This window comes from Coregonus clupeaformis, chromosome 15, assembly GCF_020615455.1.
Source record: "Coregonus clupeaformis isolate EN_2021a chromosome 15, ASM2061545v1, whole genome shotgun sequence".
NCBI classification, from domain to species: Eukaryota; Metazoa; Chordata; class Actinopteri; order Salmoniformes; family Salmonidae; genus Coregonus; species Coregonus clupeaformis.
The window spans coordinates 17,156,296-17,179,125 of record NC_059206.1 but is presented as its reverse complement, the minus strand read 5'-3'; the positions used below and the strand labels follow the sequence as shown (position 1 = coordinate 17,179,125).

Below are 22,830 nucleotides of genomic sequence, written 5' to 3'. Positions count from 1 at the left end.
AGGATGGGAGGAGGTATAGAAAACAGAAAGAGAGGATGGGAGGAGGTATAGAAAACAGGAAGAGAGGATGGGAGGAGGGGAGGAGGTATAGAATACAGGAAGAGAGGAAGGGAGGAGGGGAGGAGGGATAGAAAACAGGAAGAGAATGGAGTGGACAGCATCTTCATGTTTATTTTCTTTATTTTCATGTTGGTGTCATTGCTGTGTAGTAAGTATTGGTTCATATTTGGCTGTATTTCAGGGGTGACTTGTCAGGTAGATGTTCACCTTTGGAAATGAAATGTGTGCATCACTGTCACGTGGACATGGCATTGGAGATGTCATATGAGCCTGGTGTTTCTCAACCTCTGGTCTTTGGACCGGCAGCGGTCTCTGGGATGTAGCTGACTGATTGTTCAATTAGTTCTCGCGTGATAGTTTGGATCTAATGTGAAGACTGTAGCAAAGTGTCTGTTTGCCTCAGTGCTCTCTGAAGGACTAGTCTCCTCTCTTTCTCTGATTCACTCTGCTTCTTTCTCTGATTCACTTTGCTTCTTTCTCTGATTCACTCTGCTTCTTTCTCTGATTCACTCTGCTTCTTTCTCTGATTCACTTTGCTTCTTTCTCTGATTCACTCTGCTTCTTTCTCTGATTCACTCTGCTTCTTTCTCTGATTCACTCTGCTTCTTTCTCTGATTCACTCTGCTTCTTTTTCTGATTCACTCTGCTTCTTTCTCTCAATCTCTCTCTGTGAACTATTAGATTGCATTTTTATTTTTAAAAATGGGCCTCAAGGTCTGTCTGTCCTCAGTAACCTCTTAGAGACAGGGCCTGTCCATGTGCTGTTCACATCGGCTGACTTTTGGGCAGTGTGCTGCTTATTTTAGCAACCCAATACCATGGGGTTCCAAGTTTGTTTTATACTGTAGGCGACAAATACTTGCTTTGTTTTTGGGTGGGTTTTGTTAAATCCTGAACCAAAGTGATGAATGTCATCAAGCCTGTGACATAGCTTTCTGGCTTGCATCAGGAACATTGCATAGATTACATACCAACACCTCCGGTTTATTCATAGACTGTATAAAGGGGGTGAGTGGGGTTTAGATGGATCAGGGGGGTGCAGGGGGGTATATATTTACCAGCTTTCACTGGGATTCTGGGACTGACAGGGGGTGAGAGGGTGTTGTTTTGGATTAGGGGTGGAAGGGAACTCACACAGGATCAAAGTAAACTAGGACCACCAGACGAGGAGTGAGAAACACACACGCAGACACACACACAGCACACAGCACACACACACACAGCACACATCACACAGCACACACACCCATGCAGAGCGAGTGGTGTGATGGCAGTTATCAGAGCCCTGGGGCTAGGAGCAAGTTAATGGACTTTGTTCCACCGACAGGAAATTCTGAGAGAGTCCCAGGCACACTACAGTTTTCCAGTTCTATTCAGTTACAGTTGCAGGCTATACATTTTATAAAGAGTTCCAAATATATAAACAAATAAAAAAACACATTCTTTAAAATGTCTGATTTGTATGAGTAAATGCCCCAGTTTAGTGCACACTGTCACGACAATCCAAAGCTGCATCAACTGTCTGTCGACCGTACATCATAGTGGAATATCCTTTACAGTACTCACGCACACTGTTAGTAAAAATGTTTCACACATACAGTAGATACATATATTTTCTAATTCTATTTCTATGGTCTGATAGTTATTCTCTTGTGTTTGAACTCCATTTCCCAGTGTCCCCGGCGGCGGAGAGGCTGCGTTACATCCTGGGTGAAGATGATGACTTGCCGACGCCCACTCTGTTCACAGAGATGGACACACTTCAACACGATGGAGACGACATGGAGTGGAAAGAGTCTGCTAGGTACACACACACAAACACACACTTCAACCCTTGTGTGTTTCCACCCTGGAGTGTGTGCCCTCATTAGTTTGGGATTGTTGGGGGGCTTTAGGTGGGATTTGGGGGAGGTGTGGATAGGTGACCTGTAGATAGTTTCATTAGAAGAGTGTTAGCAGCAGAGCCCTACTGTTGGCTACATCTGACTCTCCACTATGACTCTGGGGGTTAGAGGTCAAACCCAGCATCCCTCAAGGTCACAGGCTGGGAGGCAATAAACCAGCTGACCAATCAATCAATATGTTAAACATTCAATAATGCACATGCATACACAGCAGAGCCAGAGGGAATTAAGCGGTGAAACTAAAACTGCACCCTCTGACTTTGGAAGAAACAGGAAATTGTCATATTTGAGTCCAGCAGACAGTATCTATCTTGTATGCTTCTAAAGCATTTTCCTGTCTGCTCTCTCTGTCTTACTCTCTTTTCCATGTGTGTGTCACTCTCTCTATCTCTCTGTCCCTCTTCCTCTCGCTCCTTCTCTCTAGGTGGGTGAAGTTTGAGGAGAAGGTGGAGGAGGGAGGAGAGAGGTGGAGCAAGCCCCATGTGTCCACCCTGACCCTCCACAGTCTGTTTGAGTTAAGGACCTGTATACAGACTGGCAGTGTACTGCTGGATCTGGAGGGATACTCCCTGCCACAGATAGTGGGTGAGTGTGAGTGTGTGTGACCCTCTGCCAAGTCCCCAACAACCTGATGTTCTGGTTTTCAGGGGAAATGGAAAGAGAGCACGTGACGAGACTTCCAATTTTGGACATTAACGACACTCCATCCTCCTCCAAATTTACTGGATTGGTTGAACAGTGCAGAAGAGAACCTCCCCCGACAGTTTTTTTCTTATTGTCAAGACCAGTATGTAGGGGATCTAGTTTCAGGCATTTCTTTTACGCCTGCTAGGTTAGGTTAATGTGACCCAGACCATGGTCCGTTCCCAAATCAACCCCTAGTCCCTAAGCCCTGTGCACTTGTGGAGATCGGAGAACATTTTATAGATGCAAGCAATATGGTAAAGCTCCGTCTTGCCCTCTGATATGCCAGGTGGATGTGGATCAGAGGAGTTAGGTGGGAGGAGCTATGGGAGGATGGGCTCATTGTAATGGCTGTAATGGAATAAATGGAATGGAGTCAAACATGTGGTTTCCATATGTTTGATGTATTTGATACCATTCCATTCATTCCATTCCAGCCATTACAATGAGCCTGTCCTCCTATAGCTACTCCCACCAGCCTCCTCTGAAGTGGATAGGGGGTAAGGGGCAAAGGGTTGATTTGGGATTGAGACCACTGAGTTCACTGTGACCAGTTACAGCTGCAATCCGTATGTTCTATATCTCTGTTTCTCTATGTTTGACCCTTGAACTCTCACCCCTGACCCCAGATGACATCGTGGATCGCCAGGTAGCGGATGGTCTGATTGGTCCAGAGCTGAGGGAGAAGGTCAGCTTTGTGTTGCTACGGAAACATCGCCACCAGCACAAGAAACCCATGCACCGCTCGCTAGCCGACATGGGCAAATCAAACAATTCCCCCGCCAGTGAGTGTGTGTGTGTGTATCTGTGTGTCTGCGTGTGTACGTGCATGTGTACACGCGTGCGTGTGCGCGTGCGTGTGCGATGTGTGTGTGTGTGTGTGTGTGTGTGTGTGTGTGTTGAGTGATCTTGTTGATTTCATCTCTATCATGCTGATTTTACTAAAACAACAATAATAATTTATCTCCTCTTTTAACAAACTCCTTCACTGTCTCTCCTGTTCACTCCATCCCTTTCTCTTTTCTCTCTCTCCTATCTCTCCCTCGCTCGCTCTCCCTCTCTCTCTCTCTCTCTCCCTCCCTCCCTCCCTCCCTCCCGCCTTCCCTTCCCTTCCCTTCCCTTCCCTTCCCTTCCCTTCCCTTCCCTTCCCTTCCCTTCCCTTCCCTTCCCTTCCCTTCCCTTCCCTTCCCTTCCTTCCCTTCCCTTCCCTTCCCTTCCCTTCCCTTCCCTTCCCGTCCCTTCCCTTCCCTTCCCTTCCCTTCCCTTCCCTTCCCTTCCCTTCCCTTCCCTTCCCTTCCCTTCCCTTCCCTTCCCTTCCCTTCCCTTCCCTTCCCTTCCCTTCCCTTCCCTTCCCTTCCATTCCCTTCCCTTCCCTTCCCTTCCCTTCCCTTCCTCCCTCTGTCTCTCTCTCTCTAGGCCGTAGTCCCCAGTCTGTTCATAATGCCAGCCATACTAACTTCAGTCGTAGTCCTAGTTCAGCCTCTGGCCTCCATCGCTCTACAGAAGACCTACGCGCCAAGTCAGGCAGCCTTGCCCGCCTGCGTGAGTGTACACACAAACACACACTCAAGAGCACAGACACATAGACACACACTTGCGCACGTACGTGTGTACGGATACACTCAAATGCACAGACACACACACACACTCAACGCACGGATCCATTGACACTCACGTATACATACAAACTAATACTCTTTCACCCTCTTTCCTATCTATCATTCTCATAGAGATGTGTTTTAATTTACATATCTAACCTCATAAACTAGTAGAGATACAGTATGTTGGATTACTGTGTGTGATTGCGTGCAAGCTTTGGTCACACTATATTTCCAAGAGCTCCCAGTACACAGTGGGTCAATTTTGGGATTGTAAAGTGAACGAGATTAGTTTGGGGATATTTGGTTATAATCTATTCCTCTGTGTGTGTGTGTGTGTGTGTGTGTGTGTGTGTGTGTGTGTGTGTGTGTGTGTGTGTGTGTGTGTGTGTGTGTGTGTGCTAACCGAGGTATGTTCCTGTTCTTTCCCCACAACTTAATTTGTCCCTAAATCATAAATCAGCTTTGGGGGAAATGATCCATTAGGTCTAATCGGCCACACAAAGGCACACATTCACACAATAGCTAAAGCGATTTGCCCACAAAGATGGGTTGGAGATGTCTACTATCCCACATATAAAAATACTACAGTTTACTATATAATTCTATAGTATTCTGTAGTAAACTGTAGTATACTGTAGAATACTCTACTCCACACTGTAGTATCCTTCAATTGTGTAGTACAGTATGAAAAATGTATGCACTCACTAACTGTAAGTCGCTCTGGATAAGAGCGTCTGCTAAATGACTAAAATGTAAATGTACTTACTATAGAATTGTGTAGTATACTGTAGAATACTATTCTCCACACTGTAGTATCCCTCGATCGTGTAGTGCTTGCTATATAATTGTTTAGTATACTGTAGAATACTATACTCCACACTGTAGTATCCCTTGATCGTGTAGTGCTTACTATAGAAATTTGGAGTATATAGTAGAATACTATATTTCTACAACTTGATTGGAGTCCATCTGTGGTAAATTCAATTGATTGGACATGATTTGGAAAGGCACCCACCTGTCTATATAAGGTCCCACAGTTGACAGTGCATGTCAGAGCAAAAACCAAGCCAAGAGGTCGAAGAATTGTCCGTAGAGCTCCGAGACAGGATTGTGTCGAGGCACAGATCTGGGGAAGGGTACCAAAACATTTCTGCAGCATTGAAGGTCCCCAAGAACGCAGTGGCCTCCATCATTCTTAAATGGAAGAAGAACCACCGAGACTCTTCCTAGAGCTGGCCACCCGGCCAAACTGAGAAATAGGGGGGGAAGGGCCTTGGTCAGAGAGGTGAGCAAGAACCCGATGGTCACTCAGAGAGCTTCAGAGTTCCTCTGTGGAGATGGGAGAACCTTCCAGAAGGACAACCATCTCTGCAGCACTCCACCAATCAGGCCTTTATGGTAGAGTTGCCAGACGGAAGTCACTCCTCAGTAAAAGTCACATGACAGCCCGCTTGGAGTTTGCCAAAAGGCACCTAAAGGACTCAGACCATGAGAAACAAGATTCTCTGGTCTGATGAAACCAAGATTGAACTCTTTGGACTGAATGCCAAGCGTCACGTCTGGAGGAAACCTTGCACCATCTCTATGGTGAAGCATGGTGGTGGCAGCATCATGCTGTGGGGAAGTTTTTCAGTGGCAGGGACGGGGAGACTAGTCAGGATCAAGGGAAAGATGAACGGAGCAAAGTACAGAGAGATCCTTGATGAAAACCTGCTCCAGAGCGCTCAGGACCTCAGACTGGGGCGAAGGTTCACCTTCCAACAGGACAACGACCCTAAGCACACATCCAAGACAACGCAGGAGTGGCTTCGGGACAAGTCTCTGAATGTTCTTGTGTGGCCCAGCCAGAGCCTGGACTTGAACCCGATCTAACATCTCTGGAGAGACCTGAAAATAGCTGTGCAGCGATGCTCCCCATTCAACCTGACAGAGCTTTAGAGGATCTGCAGAGAAAAATGGTAGAAACTCCCCAAATACAGGTGTGCCAAGCTTGTAGCGTCATACCCAAGAGTTTGAGGTTGTAATCGCTGCCGAAGGTGCTTCAACAAAGTACTGAGTAAAGGGTCTGAACAATTATGTAAATGTGATATTTAAGTTTTTAATTTTTAATACATTTGCAAAAATGTCACAAAACCTGTGTTTGCTTTGTCATTATGGGGTATTGTGTGTAGATTGATGAGGGAAAAAAAATATTTAATCAATTTTAGAATAAGGCTGTAACGTAACAAAATGTGGAAAAAGTGAAAGGGACTGAATACTTTCAGAATGCACTGTATGTACAAAAATATTTTGACATATTACAAAATTGTCAGTTTTCATATATTTATACATATACGTTTATATATTTAAATATATGTTGTGGAAATACATTTTGACAGTATGCTGTGGTAGCTAGTAAAATATATTCCAAAATATATTTAATCAATATATGTTTACATGTATTTTAATGAATGGAACACTTTGCTTTTTAACTTACATACTGTAGCTACAATTCAATGCATTACATTACAAATTCAGCACTAAATCACAATAGCATGCTGTGGTATACTTTGAAAAGTTTGAATGAATGACTCATGACTGACAACTAAAAGAGTGTTTTCAATCATCTTAATTTTTGCTAAAATAACTGGGTCCATTGTTGAATTGTGGCATGGGAGTCACTGGAAGGTCACATCTGAAACACAAAATATAATCTATAAATTACCTCTTTGCACTTAATATCTGTATTTGAAAATAATGTATTTGAACATCAAATTGATATTTACAATGCAGATTCCTTCACCTCCAGTGTCCATTTTCAAACTCACAAGCAATGTCTAAACTGCGTGCGTTGGTGGGCGCGTAGATCCCCTGGGACTGCAGCGCAGCAGAAATATCAGCCTGCACCGAGAAGCACGATATTAAACTTTCTAGAGTTTTCCCCTTTAGTTAACACTATTAACATTACCCTTTACTGTGGGAATTGTGATTGAATCAACGCAATATTAGCCACATTCAATGCAACATACCGAAACAAAACAAACTATGACTTAGTATGCAAAACTAACTATGCAAGATATTTTGTTGTAGGCAGAACGCATTGGAGTAGGATTCTATTCCATTGACAGGCACGACTCAGGCCCCTACTCTACACAGACCCGTGCGCCATAACCAATCAGAGCTTCAGTAGGCCTCTGTGCAAATAGACCATTGCCATATATGGATCTGTGCCATTCACTTCGAACTGGACTGTTTTTAGTGAGTAGATGCGCTTGTTTTGAGATCAAAGCGAGAGCTACATGTAGCAACATGTGAACATTTGAACATTTGTTCATATCCTTTGCTAGTTAGTGAGTTATTAGCCCAGTAATAGATCATTTGTAGTCAATGGGGGAGTGATTGCTTCCTACAAGAGCACAAAATGTGTGCATTTCTAGACATCTTTGAAAAGCATGTGGGGTAAAGATCTTTTTTTGTCTTAAAGGGGCAGTGTTGTAATTTGAGACAGGCTTGAATAAACTAAGTAGCCAATAGGCAAAAGGTAGCATAATTTGCCTGATTCTCTGTAATAATGTTATGGGAATAATGATGCATCAAACAACACAACAACATTTTCAGTCACAGTCACCTCCTTGTCTGAAGGACTTCCAAGTTGACAGTTACGCTGTTGATAATGCAGTGACAGAGAGTCAGTAAAACAATTCCACACAAGATGAAGAATAAATAAGGGGCTAATGTTCATTAACACATTTTCATTTCATTAGGAACTAGCTAGCTAAATGATACAAAAGACTACTTATATTGGCTGGGGTCTATCAATAGGCAGCTGAGGCTCCAGTCCAGATGGATCAACTGCAGGAAGGAAAAATATGATCATATTTTGCTAGAACTAATCTAGCTAGCTAGCTAGCTAGCCAGTTCTATCGAGACACCCAACCCTCACTAAAGCTATACACATTGCTTGGCTAGCCAAGAACATTTAACAATAGCTTTGGCAATTCAATTATATCTAATACATACATAACATTAACTCTACTGAATTCTACTCAACTTAATTTTCAAAAAATTTCTTTCCTTGGTCAGTCACACCGCACGTTGGTGGCAAGATAAAGAAGGAGCTACCTATCTAGCTAGCTAGGTGTTAGCAAGCTCGATGAAAACTCATGCTTGCAGTTGAATAAATTATGTTCATTCTCTGTCACCCACCATGTTAAAAACATATTTTAATTAAAGGTTATGAATATATAATAAAATAAAACGCCATTATCCACAAGAACGCTTTTTGGCAGTGATGGCTGCTATTCTCCTTCTTCTAAGAAAATTCAAAATTGTAATGGTTGCTCTGTCAGTTGGAGGCGGGGCTGGGGGTGGGGCTCGGGAACATTTCAAATTGTGATTGACAGCTCTGGAAACATATTTTCATATATTTTAAAATATATTTACAGATATGTTCTACGTTCAAGTGTCTTTTCCAAATAAACACCACCTTTTTTTGTACTATGTTTCATAAGCTGCAGATAAGCTATGCTTTAATAGCTGCAGAATTTATACTATAACTCAATGATCCAACTTTTGCATGCAAAATGCCACTTTGGGAACCTATGCTAAGGTACCAGAGGTCAATAGAAACACAATATTATCATCGGGGTAGAGAAGGTTGTGAGGCGTGAGTGTGTATTTTATTTATTTATATATTTGATAAATACATTTTTTATTTGATTTAAATACATTTAAATATATTTATATTTTATTGAAATATATTCATATATATTATTTTCCCATATGGGACACACTGTAGTATCCCTCGATTGTGTAGTACTTACTATATCATTATGTAGTACACTGTAGTAAACTGTAGTATAATGTAGAAAACTATACAACATACTGTATTGATATGCCAATAGACATTTGCATACACCCCGCCCATTCCCCTCCCCCATGGCCCAATTTGTGCCACCCACGAGACCATATGCCAATTATAAACCATATATTGTGTTCTCTACAGGTTATAGAAAAGAGTAAAAGCTCTGAACCTATCCATTCAGACCCCAGTCCTACCTACTTACAGGTTATGGAAAATGTGCTCTTTAATATTTCTGCAGTAGGTTTCCTCAAGGTGAAAGCCCCCACTTCTATGTAAAAGATAATAAAACAAAAACACTTTAGTAAATACTACAGTAATGTCCGCAACAACACTACAGTAAATTGGACTTCAGAGTATGAAATGGCTCTTTGATGTTGTCGGCACAATGCGTCAATAATTATGGTGGCTGTGCGTTTACTGGTTGGCTCTCCTCTGTGTCTTTCTCACTCAAACACCCACATGCACGGCCACACACAGCCCCCTGAGCACTGCCCCCTTCCATTACAACGGTTGGATTTTCAAATCCAAACAAGAGAGGCCTCAACCCCTGAGGAAAAGAAAAAAAAACATTTGAGAGAACAAATCAAACCCGTTGTACAATTTCTGAGCGAATATTGCATACGTTCTCCTTTCCAGACCAGTGGATCACTGACGCGACATGTGGGTCACGTCAGCCAGGCTAGTCTGTATGCAATATACTGCAATATACTGTCCATATGCAAAAACACTACAGTGAATAAATACTACAGTAAAGTTAGCAAAAACACTACAGTGAATACTATAGTATATAAATTATAATACTACAGTATTTATACCATGCTATAGTTTTTTTCATGTGGGTAGTGCCTCTTCTACTCAATGTAAAAATTAAACACACACTAAACAAACTTTAAACTGTACATACACAGAGAAGACAGAGAAGATTGCTAACTTGAGGTGAATTTCTGTGGAGTACTAATTGGTGTGTGTGTGTGTTTTTGATACACATGTTTTTGATATGATGTTTCAGATCATGCGCAAAGCCGAAGTATGAACGATATTTCAGACACTCCAAGCACAGACCAGGTAACAACGAACATCACTATTCTGTGTGTGTACCTATGCAGCCTTGTGTGTGTGTGTGTATGTGATGGAGATAGTGTGTGTGTGCGGGGGGGGTCTACTTGAATTAGTTACAGAGACAGAGAGAGAGAGAGAGAGAGAGAGAGAGGGGTGGAGGTAGAGAGACAGAGGTATAGAAAGACAGAGAAAGAGAGGTAGAAGGGGAGGTATAGAGAGAGAGGGGTAGAGGTAGAGCGAGAGGGGGAGAGAGAGGTATAGAAAGAGAGCGAGAGAGAGAGAGAGAGAGAGAGAGAGAGGCAGAAAATGAGTTGACTCTGAAAGCAGCATTAAAAGATTAGGAGGTGATTTTGGCCTAAGCACCAACCACTCCAGTCCCACGTGCTACTGGGGAGTAGGAGTGAGGCATGTTTACTGCACTGAGATTTGAGCTTTCCCTGATGAAAAAAAACAGCACAGACCAGCATAGGCTGGTGACCAGCCTTCGCTGTGTTTTTGCAGGTGACCAGCCTTCATTGTGTTTTCGCTGGTGACCAGCCCTCGTTGTGTTTTCACTGGTGACCAGCCTTCATTGTGTTTTCGCTGGTGACCAGCCTTCGTTGTGTTTTCGCTGTTGACCAGCCCTCGTTGCGTATTCGCTGGTGACCAGCCTTCGTTGTGTTTTCGCTGGTAAACCAGCCCTTGTTGCGTTTTCGCTGGTGACCAGCCTTCGTTGTGTTTTAGCTGGTGACCAGATTTTGTTGTGTTTTTGCTTGTGACCAGCCTTCGTTGTGTTTTCTCTGGTGACCAGCTTTCGCTGTGTTTTTGCTGGTGACAGCATATGTGTTTTGGACACACGCTGGTCACCCGCAAAACCAGCACCAAGTCACATTATGCTGGAGTGCAAAGTGATGTCTAATTCCTATTGGAATCCAGCCTGACTGGGAAAATCCAAAAATGTTAACTTTTATTCACCCACAATCTGCATTCAGAATGACTGCCAGGGTTAAAAAGATGAGACTACCTAAACCATCTAAACTGGAACAACCATTTCAGTAACGGGTGCAAATGTATAAAATAAAAATGTATGCTATTTATCTTTATGTAGCATGAAAGTTGAAATACAATGCATTCGGAATGTATTCAGACCCCTTGACTTTTCCCAGATTTTGTTACGTTACAGCCTTATTCTATAATTGATTAAATTGTTTTTTCCTCCCCATAATGACAAAGCAAAAACTGTTAAAAATAATAATACAAAATATAACTGAAATATCACATTTACAAAGTATTCAGACCCTTTACTCAGTAATTTATTGAAGCACCTTTGGCAGCGATTACAGCCTCAAATCTTCTTCGGTATGACGCTACAAGCTTGGCACACCTGTATTTTGGGAGTTTTTCCCATTCTTCTTTGCAGATTCTCTCAAGCTCTGTCAGGTTGGATGGGGAGCGTTCCTGCACAGCTATTTTCAGGTCTCTCCAGAGATGTTTGATCGGGTTCAAGTCCGGGCTCTGGCTGGGCCACTCAAGGACATTCAGAGACTTGTCCCGAAGCCACTCCTGCATTGTCTTGGCTGTGTGCTTAGGGTCGTTGTCCTGTTGGAAGGTGAACCTTTGCCCCAGTCTCCAAGCGGGTTGTCATGTGCCTTTTACTGAGGAGCGGCTTCCGTCTGGCTACTCTACCATAAAGGCCTGATTGGTGGAGTGCTGCAGAGATGGTTGTCCTTCTGGAAGGTTTTTATTTTATTTTAAATTTGCTAAAACTTCTTAAAACCAGTTTTTGCTTTGTCATTATGGGGTACTGTGTGTAGATTGATGAGGAATTAACCTATGTAATCCATTTTAGAATAAGGCTGTAACGTAACAAAATGTGGAAAAGTCAAGGGGTCTGAATACTTATGCTGCTGCATAAATTAGCTCATGTGCTTTTCTTCACGAGGATGGGATACTATATAATGTTGTTGGGTCTTTAACCATGTTTGCCACTGACAGTCTCTTCCCATTCAAATATTTGTTTTCAACAAAAAGTCCACTAATTTGAAGGGGTGTACACATACAGTACCAGTCAAAGGTTTGGACACACCTACTCATTCCAGGGTTTTTCTTTATTTGTACTATTTTCTACATTGTAGAATAATTGTGAAGACATCAAAACTATGAAATAACACATATGGAATCATGTAGTAACCAAAAAAGTGTTAAACAAATCAAAATATTTTTTATTTTTGAGATTCTTCAAAGTAGCCACCCTTTGCCTTGATGACAGCTTTGCACACTCTTGGCATTCTCTCAACCAGCTTCATGAGGTAGTCACCTGGAATGCATTTCAATTAACAGGTGTGCCTTGTTAAAAGTTCATTTGTGGAATTTCTTTCCTTCTTAATGCGTTTGAGCCAATCAGTTGTGTTGTGACAAGGTAGGGTTCGTATACAGAAGATAGCCCTATTTAGTAAAAGACCAAGTCCATATTATGGCAAGAACTGCTCAAATAAGCAAAGAGAAATGACAGTCCATCATTACTTTAAGACATGAAGGTCAGTCAATCCGGAAAATTTCAAGAACTTCTAGTTTCTTCAAGTGCAGTCGCAAAAATCATCCAGCGCTATGATGAAACTGGCTCTCATGAGGACCGCCACAGGAATGGAAGACCCAGAGTTACCTCTGCTGCAGAGGATAAGTTTATTAGAGTTACCAGCTTCAGAAATTGCAGCCCAAATAAATGCTTCCCAGAGTTCAAGTAACAGACACATCTCAACATCAACTGTTCAGAGGAGACTGAGTGAATCAGGCCTTCATTTGTCGGATTTCTGCAAAGAAACCACTACTAAAGGACACCAATAAGAAGAAGAGACTTGCTTAGGCCAAGAAACACGACCAATGGACATTAGACCGGCGGAAATCTGTCCTTTGGTCTGATGAGTCCAAATGTGAGATTTTTGGTTCCAACCGCCGTGTCTTTGTGAGACACAGAGTAGGTGAACGGATGATCTCTGCATGTGTGGTTCCCACTGTGAAGCATAGAGGAGGAGGTGTGATGGTGTGGGGGTGCTTTGCTGTGGGGGTGCTCAGTGATTTATTTAGAATTCAAGGCACACTTAACCAGCATGGCTACCACAACATTCTGCAGCAATACGCCATCCCATCTGGTTTGCGCTTAGCGGGACTATCATCTGTTTTTCAACAGGACAATGACCCAACACACTTCCAGGCTGTGTAAGGGCTATTTGACCAAGAAGGAGAGTGATGGAGTGCTGCATCAGATGACCTGGCCTCCACAATCCCCCGACCTCAACCCAATTGAGATGGTTTGGGATGAGTTGGACCACAGAGTGAAGGAAAAGCAGCCAACAAGTGCTCAGCATATGTGGGAACTCCTTCAAGACTGTTGGAAAAGTATTCTAGGTGAAGCTGGTTGAGAGAATGCCAAGAGTGTGCAAAGCTGTCATCAAGGCAAAGGGTGGCTACTTTGAAGAATCTCAAATATAAAATATATTGTGATTTGTTTAACACTTTTTTGGTTACCACATATGTGTTATTATTTCATAGTAGTACAATATAGAAAATAGTAAAAATAAAGAAAAACCCTTGAATGAGTAGGTGTGTCCAAACTTTTGACTGGTATTGTATGTGACTCAAATACCATCAGGATAGACTGAAGGTCATGCTGTTGAATGACAAAGACCTATCCAATTGTTTACTAGATTGATACAAAAGCATTGCCCGCCAGTATATCACGTGTTCCTTACATACAAGCAGTGCACAACACTGTTTTGTCTGGGGGGCCCATCCTCCAGACCCCAACCCCCACCAAAAACTAAAACTAAAACAATTACTTTTTTGGGGGGGGGGAGGTACATTATTTTTGCCATGGGGCAGAGAGAAAAAAATGCTGTTCAAAAATGTTGTTTCATGATATTCTACACATTTTGCCATGAGATTGAGATAATTTTGCTGTTTTAAAGCTAATTTCCTGTAATAAATGGCTTATGATGTGGTAACTGGTCCAGGATTGAGACCAGGAAAACAGATCATACAGTGGGGAAAAAAAGTATTTAGTCAGCCACCAATTGTGCAAGTTCTCCCACTTAAAAAGATGAGAGAGGCCTGTAATTTTCATCATAGGTACACGTCAACTATGACAGACAAAATGAGAAAAAAAATCCAGAAAATCTCATTGTAGGATTTTTTATGAATTTATTTGCAAATTATGGTGGAAAATAAGTATTTGGTCAATAACAAAAGTTTCTCAATACTTTGTTATATACCCTTTGTTGGCAATGACACAGGTCAAACGTTTTCTGTAAGTCTTCACAAGGTTTTCACACACTGTTGCTGGTATTTTGGCTAATTCCTCCATGCAGATCTCCTCTAGAGCAGTGATGTTTTGGGGCTGTCGCTGGGCAACACAGACTTTCAACTCCCTCCAAAGATTTTCTATGGGGTTGAGATCTGGAGACTGGCTAGGCCACTCCAGGACCTTGAAATGCTTCTTACGAAGCCACTCCTTCGTTGCCCGGGTGGTGTGTTTGGGATCATTGTCATACTGAAAGACCCAGCCACGTTTCATCTTCAATGCCCTTGCTGATGGAAGGAGGTTTTCACTCAAAATCTCACGATACATGGCCCCATTCATTCTTTCCTTTACACGGATCAGTCGTCCTGGTCCCTTTGCAGAAAAACAGCCCCAAAGCATGATGTTTCCACCCCCATGCTTCACAGTAGGTATGGTGTTCTTTGGATGCAACTCAGCATTCTTTGTCCTCCAAACACGACGAGTTGAGTTTTTACCAAAAAGTTCTATTTTGGTTTCATCTGACCATATGACATTCTCCCAATCCTCTTCTGGATCATCCAAATGCACTCTAGCAAACTTCAGACGGGCCTGGACATGTACTGGCTTAAGCAGGGGGACACGTCTGGCACTGCAGGATTTGAGTCCCTGGCGGTGTTGTCACGTGCTGATGTGGATGTGGTGTTGGAGTCAGGCGCAGGACACAGAAGCTTAGTCCAACAGACTTTACTAGTCAAAACACGACAAAACAAAATAACGGGCCTCAACACAACGGAGGCGAGCGATTACGCATACTGTGCGTCAATACACAAAATACAAGTGATTACGCAAACAGTGCGTCAATACACTAAATACACGAGAGCAAATACAAATCACCAACGGACAGGCGGACAACAACGCACAACTACAAACAAAACCAAAGGAAACTTATAGGTGACATAATCAATACGTGATATGGAACAGGTGCACTAATCAGACAAACCCAAACAAACATAGAGAACATCAAACGGTAGCAGCTAGTACTCCGGAGACGATGAACACCGAAGCCTGCCCGAACAAGGAGGAGGAGCAGTCTCTGCGGATTTCGTGACAGTACCCCCCCCTTGACGCGCGGCTCCAGCCGTGCGCCGACTCCGGCCTCGGGGACGGCCAGGAGGATGTGGAGCAGGGCGCGTAGGATGACTACGGTGGAACTCAGTCAGGAGGGATGGATCTAAAATGTCCCTCCTAGGCACCCAGCACCGTTCTTCCGGACCGTACCCCTCCCACTCCACGAGATATTGTAGACCCCCCATTCGACGTCTCGAATCCACGATGGACCGGACTGAGTACGCCGGAGCCCCCTCGATGTCCAGTGGGGGCGGAGGGGTCTCTCTTATCTCACTCTCCTGGAGTGGACCAGCTACCACCGGCCTGAGGAGAGACACATGGAACGAGGGGTTAATGTGATAGTCATTAGGCAGTTGCAACTTGTAACACACCTCGTTCAATCTCCTCAGGACTTTAAATGGCCCCACAAACCGCCGGCCAAGCTTCCGGCAGGGCAGGCGAAGGGGCAGGTTTCGAGTCGAGAGCCAGACTCGATCTCCAGGGGCGTAGACTGGACCCTCACTGCGGTGGAGATCGGCGCTCGCCTTCTGCCTGCGGATGGCCCGCTGCAGATGTACGTGGGCAGCATTCCACGTTTCTTCAGAGCGCCGAAACCACTCATCCACCGCAGGAGCCTCGATCTGGCTCTGATGCCATGGTGCCAGAACCGGCTGATAACCTAACACACACTGAAAAGGGGTCAGGTTAGTAGAGGAGTGGCGAAGAGAGTTCTGAGCCATCTCTGCCCAGGGGATATACCCCGACCACTCCTCCGGCCGGCCCTGGCAATAGGATCTCAGATACCTACCCACATCCTGGTTTACTCTCTCCACCTGCCCATTACTCTCAGGGTGGTAACCCGAGGTGAGGCTAACCGAGACCCCCAAGCGTTCCATGAACGCCCTCCAGACTCTAGAGGTGAATTGGGGACCCCGATCAGACACTATATCCTCGGGAACCCCGTAGTGCCGGAAGACGTGGGTGAACAAAGCCTCAGCGGTCTGTAGGGCAGTAGGGAGACCCGGCATAGGAATGAGACGACAGGCCTTAGAGAACCGATCCACAACGACCAGAATAGTGGTATTCCCCTGAGAGGGGGGAAGGTCCGTAACAAAGTCCACCGAGAAGTGAGACCACGGCCGTTGTGGAACGGGCAGGGGTTGTAACTTCCCCCTGGGCAGGTGTCTAGGCGCCTTACACTGAGCGCACACCGAGCAGGAGGAGACATAAACCCTCATGTCCCTAGCCAATGTTGGCCACCAGTACTTAACACTAAGGCAGTGCACTGTCCGGCCAATACCTGGATGTCCAGAGGAGGGTGACGTATGAGCCCAATAGATGAGACGATCACGGACCTCGAGCGGCACGTACGTCCGACCCACTGGACACTCTGGGGGAGTAGGGTCGGTGCGTAACGCCCGCTCAATTTCCGCATCGACCTCCCATACCACCGGTGCCACCAGACAAGACTCCGGCAGTATGGGAGTGGGCTCAATGGACCTCTCCTCTGTGTCATACCGCCGGGACAGGGCGTCTGCCTTACCGTTCTGGGACCCTGGGATGTAAGTGATCTTAAAAACGAACCGGGTCAGGAACATGTTCCACCTAGCCTGACGAGGGTTCAATCTCCTAGCTGCCCGGATGTACTCCAGGTTCCGATGGTCAGTCAGAATGAGAAAAGGGTGTTGAGCCCCCTCAAGCCAATGCCTCCACACCTTTAGGGCTTGAACCACGGCTAACAGCTCCCTGTCCCCTACGTCATAATTACGCTCCGCCGGGCTGAGCTTCTTAGAATAAAAAGCGCAGGGACGGAGCTTAGGAGGCGTGCCGGAGCGTTGCGACAGTAATGCCCCAATACCAGCCTCTGACGCGTCCACCTCTACCTGGAACGCTAAAGTGGGGTCCGGGTGCGCCAGCACCGGAGCCGAAGTGAACAGGTCCTTCAGTTTACAAAACGCCCTGTCCGCTTCAGCCGACCACTGCAAACGCACCGGGCCCCCCTTCAGCAGGGAAGTAATGGGAGCTGCTACCTGTCCAAAACCCCGGATAAACCTCCGGTAGTAATTGGCAAAACCCAAAAACTGCTGCACCTCTTTAACAGTGGTTGGGGTTTGCCAGTTACGCACGGCTGACACCCGGTCAACCTCCATCTTCACCCCTGACGCGGACAACCGATGACCCAAGAAGGAGATGGACTCCTGGAAAAACAGACATTTCTCTGCCTTGACATACAGGTCATGCTCCAACAGCCTACCCAACACTCGGCGCACCAGGGCTACATGCTCGGCTCGGGTAGCAGAGTACACTAGGATGTCGTCAATGTACACTACCACTCCCTGCCCATGCAGGTCCGGGAAGATCTCGTCCACATATGATTGGAAGACTGAAGGAGCATTCATTAACCCGTATGGCATGACAAGATACTCATAATGACCTGAGGTGGTACTAAATGCCGTCTTCCATTCATCCCCCTCCCTAATGCGCACCAAGTTATAAGCGCTCCTGAGATCCAGTTTTGTGAAGAAACGCGCTCCGCGTAATTATTCAGTCATACTCGCAATCAGAGGTAGAGGGTAACTGTATTTCACAGTGATCTGATTGAGACTACGATAATCAATACACGGGCACAAACCTCCATCCTTTTTCTTCACAAAAAAGAAACTCGAGGACGCAGGGGATGTGGAGGGCCGTATGTATCCCTGTCTCAGGGACTCAGCTATGTGTGTTTCCATAGCCGCCGTCTCCTCTTGAGACAGAGGATACACATGGCTCCGCGGAAGTGCCGCACCTGTCTGGAGGTTTATCGCACAATCTCCCTGTCTATGAGGTGGCAATCGAATCGCCCTCGTCTTGCTGAACACGAGTGCCAAATCCTCATACTCAGGGGGAATGTGCATTGCGGGCACTTGGTTCGGAATCTCCACCGTGGTCGCCCCAACGGAAACACCTAAACATCGCCCAACACACTGGCCAGACCATTCCTTGAGAGCCCTCTGTTGCCACGAAATGGTGGGGTCATGGGTGATTAACCAAGGAAGCCCCAGCACCACGGGATATGCAGGAGAGTCAATTAGGTACAACTGAATAATCTCCTCATGACCCCCCTGCGTCTTCATCTTTAGTGGCGCTGTGACCTCCCTAATCAACCCAGATCCCAACGGGCGGCTATCTAGGGCATGGACAGGAAAGGGTGCATCAACGGGCAGGAGGGGAATCCCTAACTTAGAACAAAATTTCCGATCAATAAAATTCCCAGCTGCACCTGAATCGACTAGCGCCTTATGCTGGGAATGAGATGCAACCTGAGGAAATACCACAGGTATACACAAGTGAACAACAGAGAGCTCTGGGTGAGTGGGGCGCCTACTCACCTGAAATGACTCCCCAGTCAATGACTCCCCAGTCACCTGTTGCCTCGATTCCTTGGAGACCCTCCCCAGCACCTAGCCGCAGTGTGTCCTCCACGGCCACAGCTGGTGCAGGGGACGGCCCCCCTCGGGTTCTCTCTCCTTCTCTCTCTAGCGCCAGCACCCCCGAGCTCCATTGGGCTCGGCTCGGAGGTGCTGGGGGATGGAATGGACGGCCCCATCTCGGGACGTCCTCGGGTGGCCAGCAGGGTATCCAGACGAATGGACATGTCCACTAGCTGGTCGAAGGACAGATTGTTGTCCCTGCAGGCCAGCTCTCGATGAACGTCCTCACGCAGGCTACACCTATAGTGGTCGATGAGGGCCCTCTAATTCCACCCCGCATCCGCCGCTAGAGTCCGGAAATCCAGGGCGAACTCCTGTGTGCTCCTCTTCCCCTGTCGGAGGTGGAACAGACGCTCCCCCGCCGCTTTACCCTCAGGAGGGTGATCGAAAACTGCCCTGAAGCGGCGGGAGAACTCCGCGTAGCTGATGGTGGCGGCGTCTATTCCCCTCCATTGTGGGCGTTGGCCCACTCCAACGCCTTGCCGGAGAGACAGGAGATGAGGGCGGACACGCTCTCGTATCCTGAGGGTGCCGGGTGTATGGTGGCCAGGTAGAGTTCCACCTGAAGGAGGAACCCCTGACAGCCGGCTGCGGTGCCATCATCCGCCCTCGGGAGCGAGAGCCGAATCCCACTGGATTCCGGAGCTGGTCTGGTGGGGATGGCCGATGGTGGTGGTAATGTAGGAGGAGGTGTGGGCATGCCTCCCCTTTCCCATCGGCGCAGGGTGTTCATTACCTCCTGCATGGCGGAGCCGAGTTGCTGGATCATGGCGTCCTGGCAGCTGACCCGATCCTCCAGCGACTCGGTCGCCGCCGCTGCTCCTGCTGACTCCATTGTATGGTGTGTTGTTCTGTCACGTGCTGATGTGGATGTGGTGTTGGAGTCAGGCGCAGGACACAGAAGCTTAGTCCAACAGACTTTACTAGTCAAAACACGACAAAACAAAATAACGGGCCTCAACACAACGGAGGCGAGCGATTACGCATACTGTGCGTCAATGCACAAAATACAAGTGATTACGCAAACAGTGCGTCAATACACTAAATACACGAGAGCAAATACAAATCACCAACGGACAGGCGGACAACAACACACAACTACAAACAAAACCAAAGGAAACTTATAGGTGACATAATCAATACGTGATATGGAACAGGTGCACTAATCAGACAAAACCAAACAAACATAGAGAACATCAAACGGTAGCAGCTAGTACTCCGGAGACGACGAACGCCGAAGCCTGCCCGAACAAGGAGGAGGAGCAGTCTCGGCGGAATTCGTGACAGGCGTAGTGTGTTACTGATGGTAGGCTTTGTTACTTTGGTCCCAGCTCTCTGCAGGTCATTCACTAGGTCCCCCCGTGTGGTTCTGGGATTTTTGCTCACCGTTCTTGTGATCATTTTGACCCCACGGGGTGAGATCTTGCGTGGAGCCCCAGATCGAGGGAGATTATCAGTGGTCTTGTATGTCTTCCATTTCCTAATAATTGCTCCCACAGTTGATTTCTTCAAACCAAGCTGCTTACCTATTGCAGATTCAGTCTTCCCAGCCTGGTGCAGGTCTACAATGTTGTTTCTGGTGTCCTTTGACAGCTCTTTGGTCTTGGCCATAGTGGAGTTGGAAGTATGACTGTTTGAGGTTGTGGACAGGTGTCTTTTATACTGATAACAAGTTCAAACAGGTACCATTAATACAGGTAACGAGTGGAGGACAGAGGAGCCTCTTAAAGAAGAAGTTACAGGTCTGTGAGAGCCAAAAATCCTACAATGTGATTTTCTGGATTATCTTTTCTCAATTTGTCTGTCATAGTTGACGTGTACCTATGATGAAAATTACAGGCCTCTCTCATCTTTTTAAGTGGGAGAACTTGCACAATTGGTGGCTGACTAAATACTTTTTTTCCCCACTGTATGTTTCCTGTAAAACAGGAAAAATTATGAGACAAGAGAAAGTTGACTAGTTTGAGGAAAAGTTATTTCAATAGAATTTAAGAAACATATTTTTTGCCAAAAGTGTCAAAGGTCAATTATCTGGTTCAGTGCAATTGTTTTGTAGAAAAATATAAATTCACAGTTCTCATTACCAATAGAAAATATCTACATAGAAAAATATACATTCACATACTTTCATATCCTATGTTCAATCTCTTTAACAAACCATGCTGGTTTGCCAGCAGAACCAGCTTGACCAGCATCCGACCAGCACGGACTAGCAGGGACCAGCATGTACCAGCTTGAAATGGATGCTAGTCTATGCTGGTTTTTTCAGCAGATTGTGTGATTTTGTATGAGTGAAGTATGCAGAGGTATTGAGTGGCCAATGGAGAGTGTGTGTGTGGGTATGTGTGTGTGTGTGTGTGTGTGTGTGTGTGTGTGTGTGTGTGTGTGTGTGTGTGTGTGTGTGTGTGTGTGTGTGTGTGTGTGTGTGTGTGTGTGTGTAGCAATAATGAGCTACAGTACTATTGGAGTGTGGTTATGTGTATCTTGTCCTAGGCATCACATGCAGTGAGTGATCAGCTATCGATTAGATATCGACACTGACATAATGATGACATGACTTCAGCTGCTCTGCTGTGTGACAGATTACAGTAAAGAAATGCCTTTACATTCTAAATGCTGCTTTATTCTTGCGCTATAATAGTGTAGTCCCCTGTAGCTAAGTTAGTAGAGCATGGCGCTTGCAACGCCAGGGTTGTGGGTTCGTTTCCCACGGGGGGCCAGTATGAAAATGTATGCACTCACTAACTGTAAGTCGCTCTGGATAAGAGCATCTGCTAAATGACTAAAATGTAATTTTGGCTACAATAGCCTTCATTAGGTGTAATGACAATGGCAAGATGCCTTGTAGTTATTCTGAATCCTGCTCTTGATCTCTAAATATATAGTTATTGTTCCTCTGCCACCTGCCACCTCTTTCTCTCCATTCTCTCTCTCTTTCTCTACCACCCTGCTTTCTCTCCACTCTAGTTGAAGAACAAGTTCATGAAGAAGATTCCTCGTGATGCCGAGGCATCTAATGTTCTGATTGGAGAAGTGGACTTCCTGGACAAACCATTTGTAGCGTTCGTACGTCTGGCCCAAGCTACCACACTGGGAGGCCTGACCGAGGTCCCCGTACCTACCAGGTGTGTGTGCATGCGTGTGCGTGTGCGTGTGTGCGTGCGTGTGTGCATGCGTGTGCGTGTGTGCATGCGTGTGCTGCTGCTCTACAGGTGTGTTAACCCCTTGTCTCCTGGCAGGTTTCTGTTTGTCTTGCTGGGTCCTCATGGCAAAGGCAAGTCCTACAACGAGATTGGTCGAGCCATCGCTACGCTCATGGTGGATGACGTAAGAATGACCTAATATTTTTGTGTGCTTAAATGTTCATTAAGCTGAGACATATATTAGAGTGTTTTGATTGATGGGTTTTTTCATAACCTCAAGATATTCAGTGGATACATTACCTCACACACTCAATCAGTATGTTACAGCCAGGGCTCTGCAGTTCAACTCTGACCTCTTCATTAACACACACACACACACACACACTCATAACATCATATGCTGTGTGTAACTGTGTGATGTGCTGTCCTGTCAGTTGTTTAGTGATGTGGCGTATAAAGCCCGGGACCGTGACGACCTGATCGCTGGGATTGATGAGTTTCTGGATGAGGTCATCGTTCTGCCACCAGGGGAGTGGGACCCCAAAATACGCATCGAGCCCCCCAAGAAAGTCCCCTCTGCTGACATGAGGTACAGAGGATGAACCACATATCAGATCTATTCAGTTGTTCAGTGTAGTTAGTTAGTAAGTTAGGGAGTTAGTTAGGCAGTTAGTCAGTCAGAAGAGGAGAGGAGTGATTGT

At 45.6% G+C, this 22,830-nt stretch overlaps 1 protein-coding gene across 8 annotated transcripts in view; it reads left to right on the top strand.

Moving 5' to 3' along the window:
* Positions 1–22,830, top strand: part of LOC121582689 (electrogenic sodium bicarbonate cotransporter 4-like) — a 55,728-nt gene that overhangs the window by 7,790 nt on the left and 25,108 nt on the right. For all 8 annotated transcript variants that reach the window (XR_006003390.2, XR_006003391.2, XM_041898683.2 and 5 more), the window contains 8 exons: positions 1,735–1,864; positions 2,389–2,549; positions 3,278–3,433; positions 4,065–4,190; positions 10,102–10,157; positions 21,954–22,111; positions 22,226–22,313; positions 22,564–22,718. Coding sequence is in view for 6 of the 8 variants with exons in the window: in XM_041898683.2 (XP_041754617.1) it covers positions 1,735–1,864; positions 2,389–2,549; positions 3,278–3,433; positions 4,065–4,190; positions 10,102–10,157; positions 21,954–22,111; positions 22,226–22,313; positions 22,564–22,718 (1,030 nt within the window). In the remaining 2 variants the exon portion in view is untranslated. The remainder of the gene's footprint in view (positions 1–1,734; positions 1,865–2,388; positions 2,550–3,277; positions 3,434–4,064; positions 4,191–10,101; positions 10,158–21,953; positions 22,112–22,225; positions 22,314–22,563; positions 22,719–22,830) is intronic.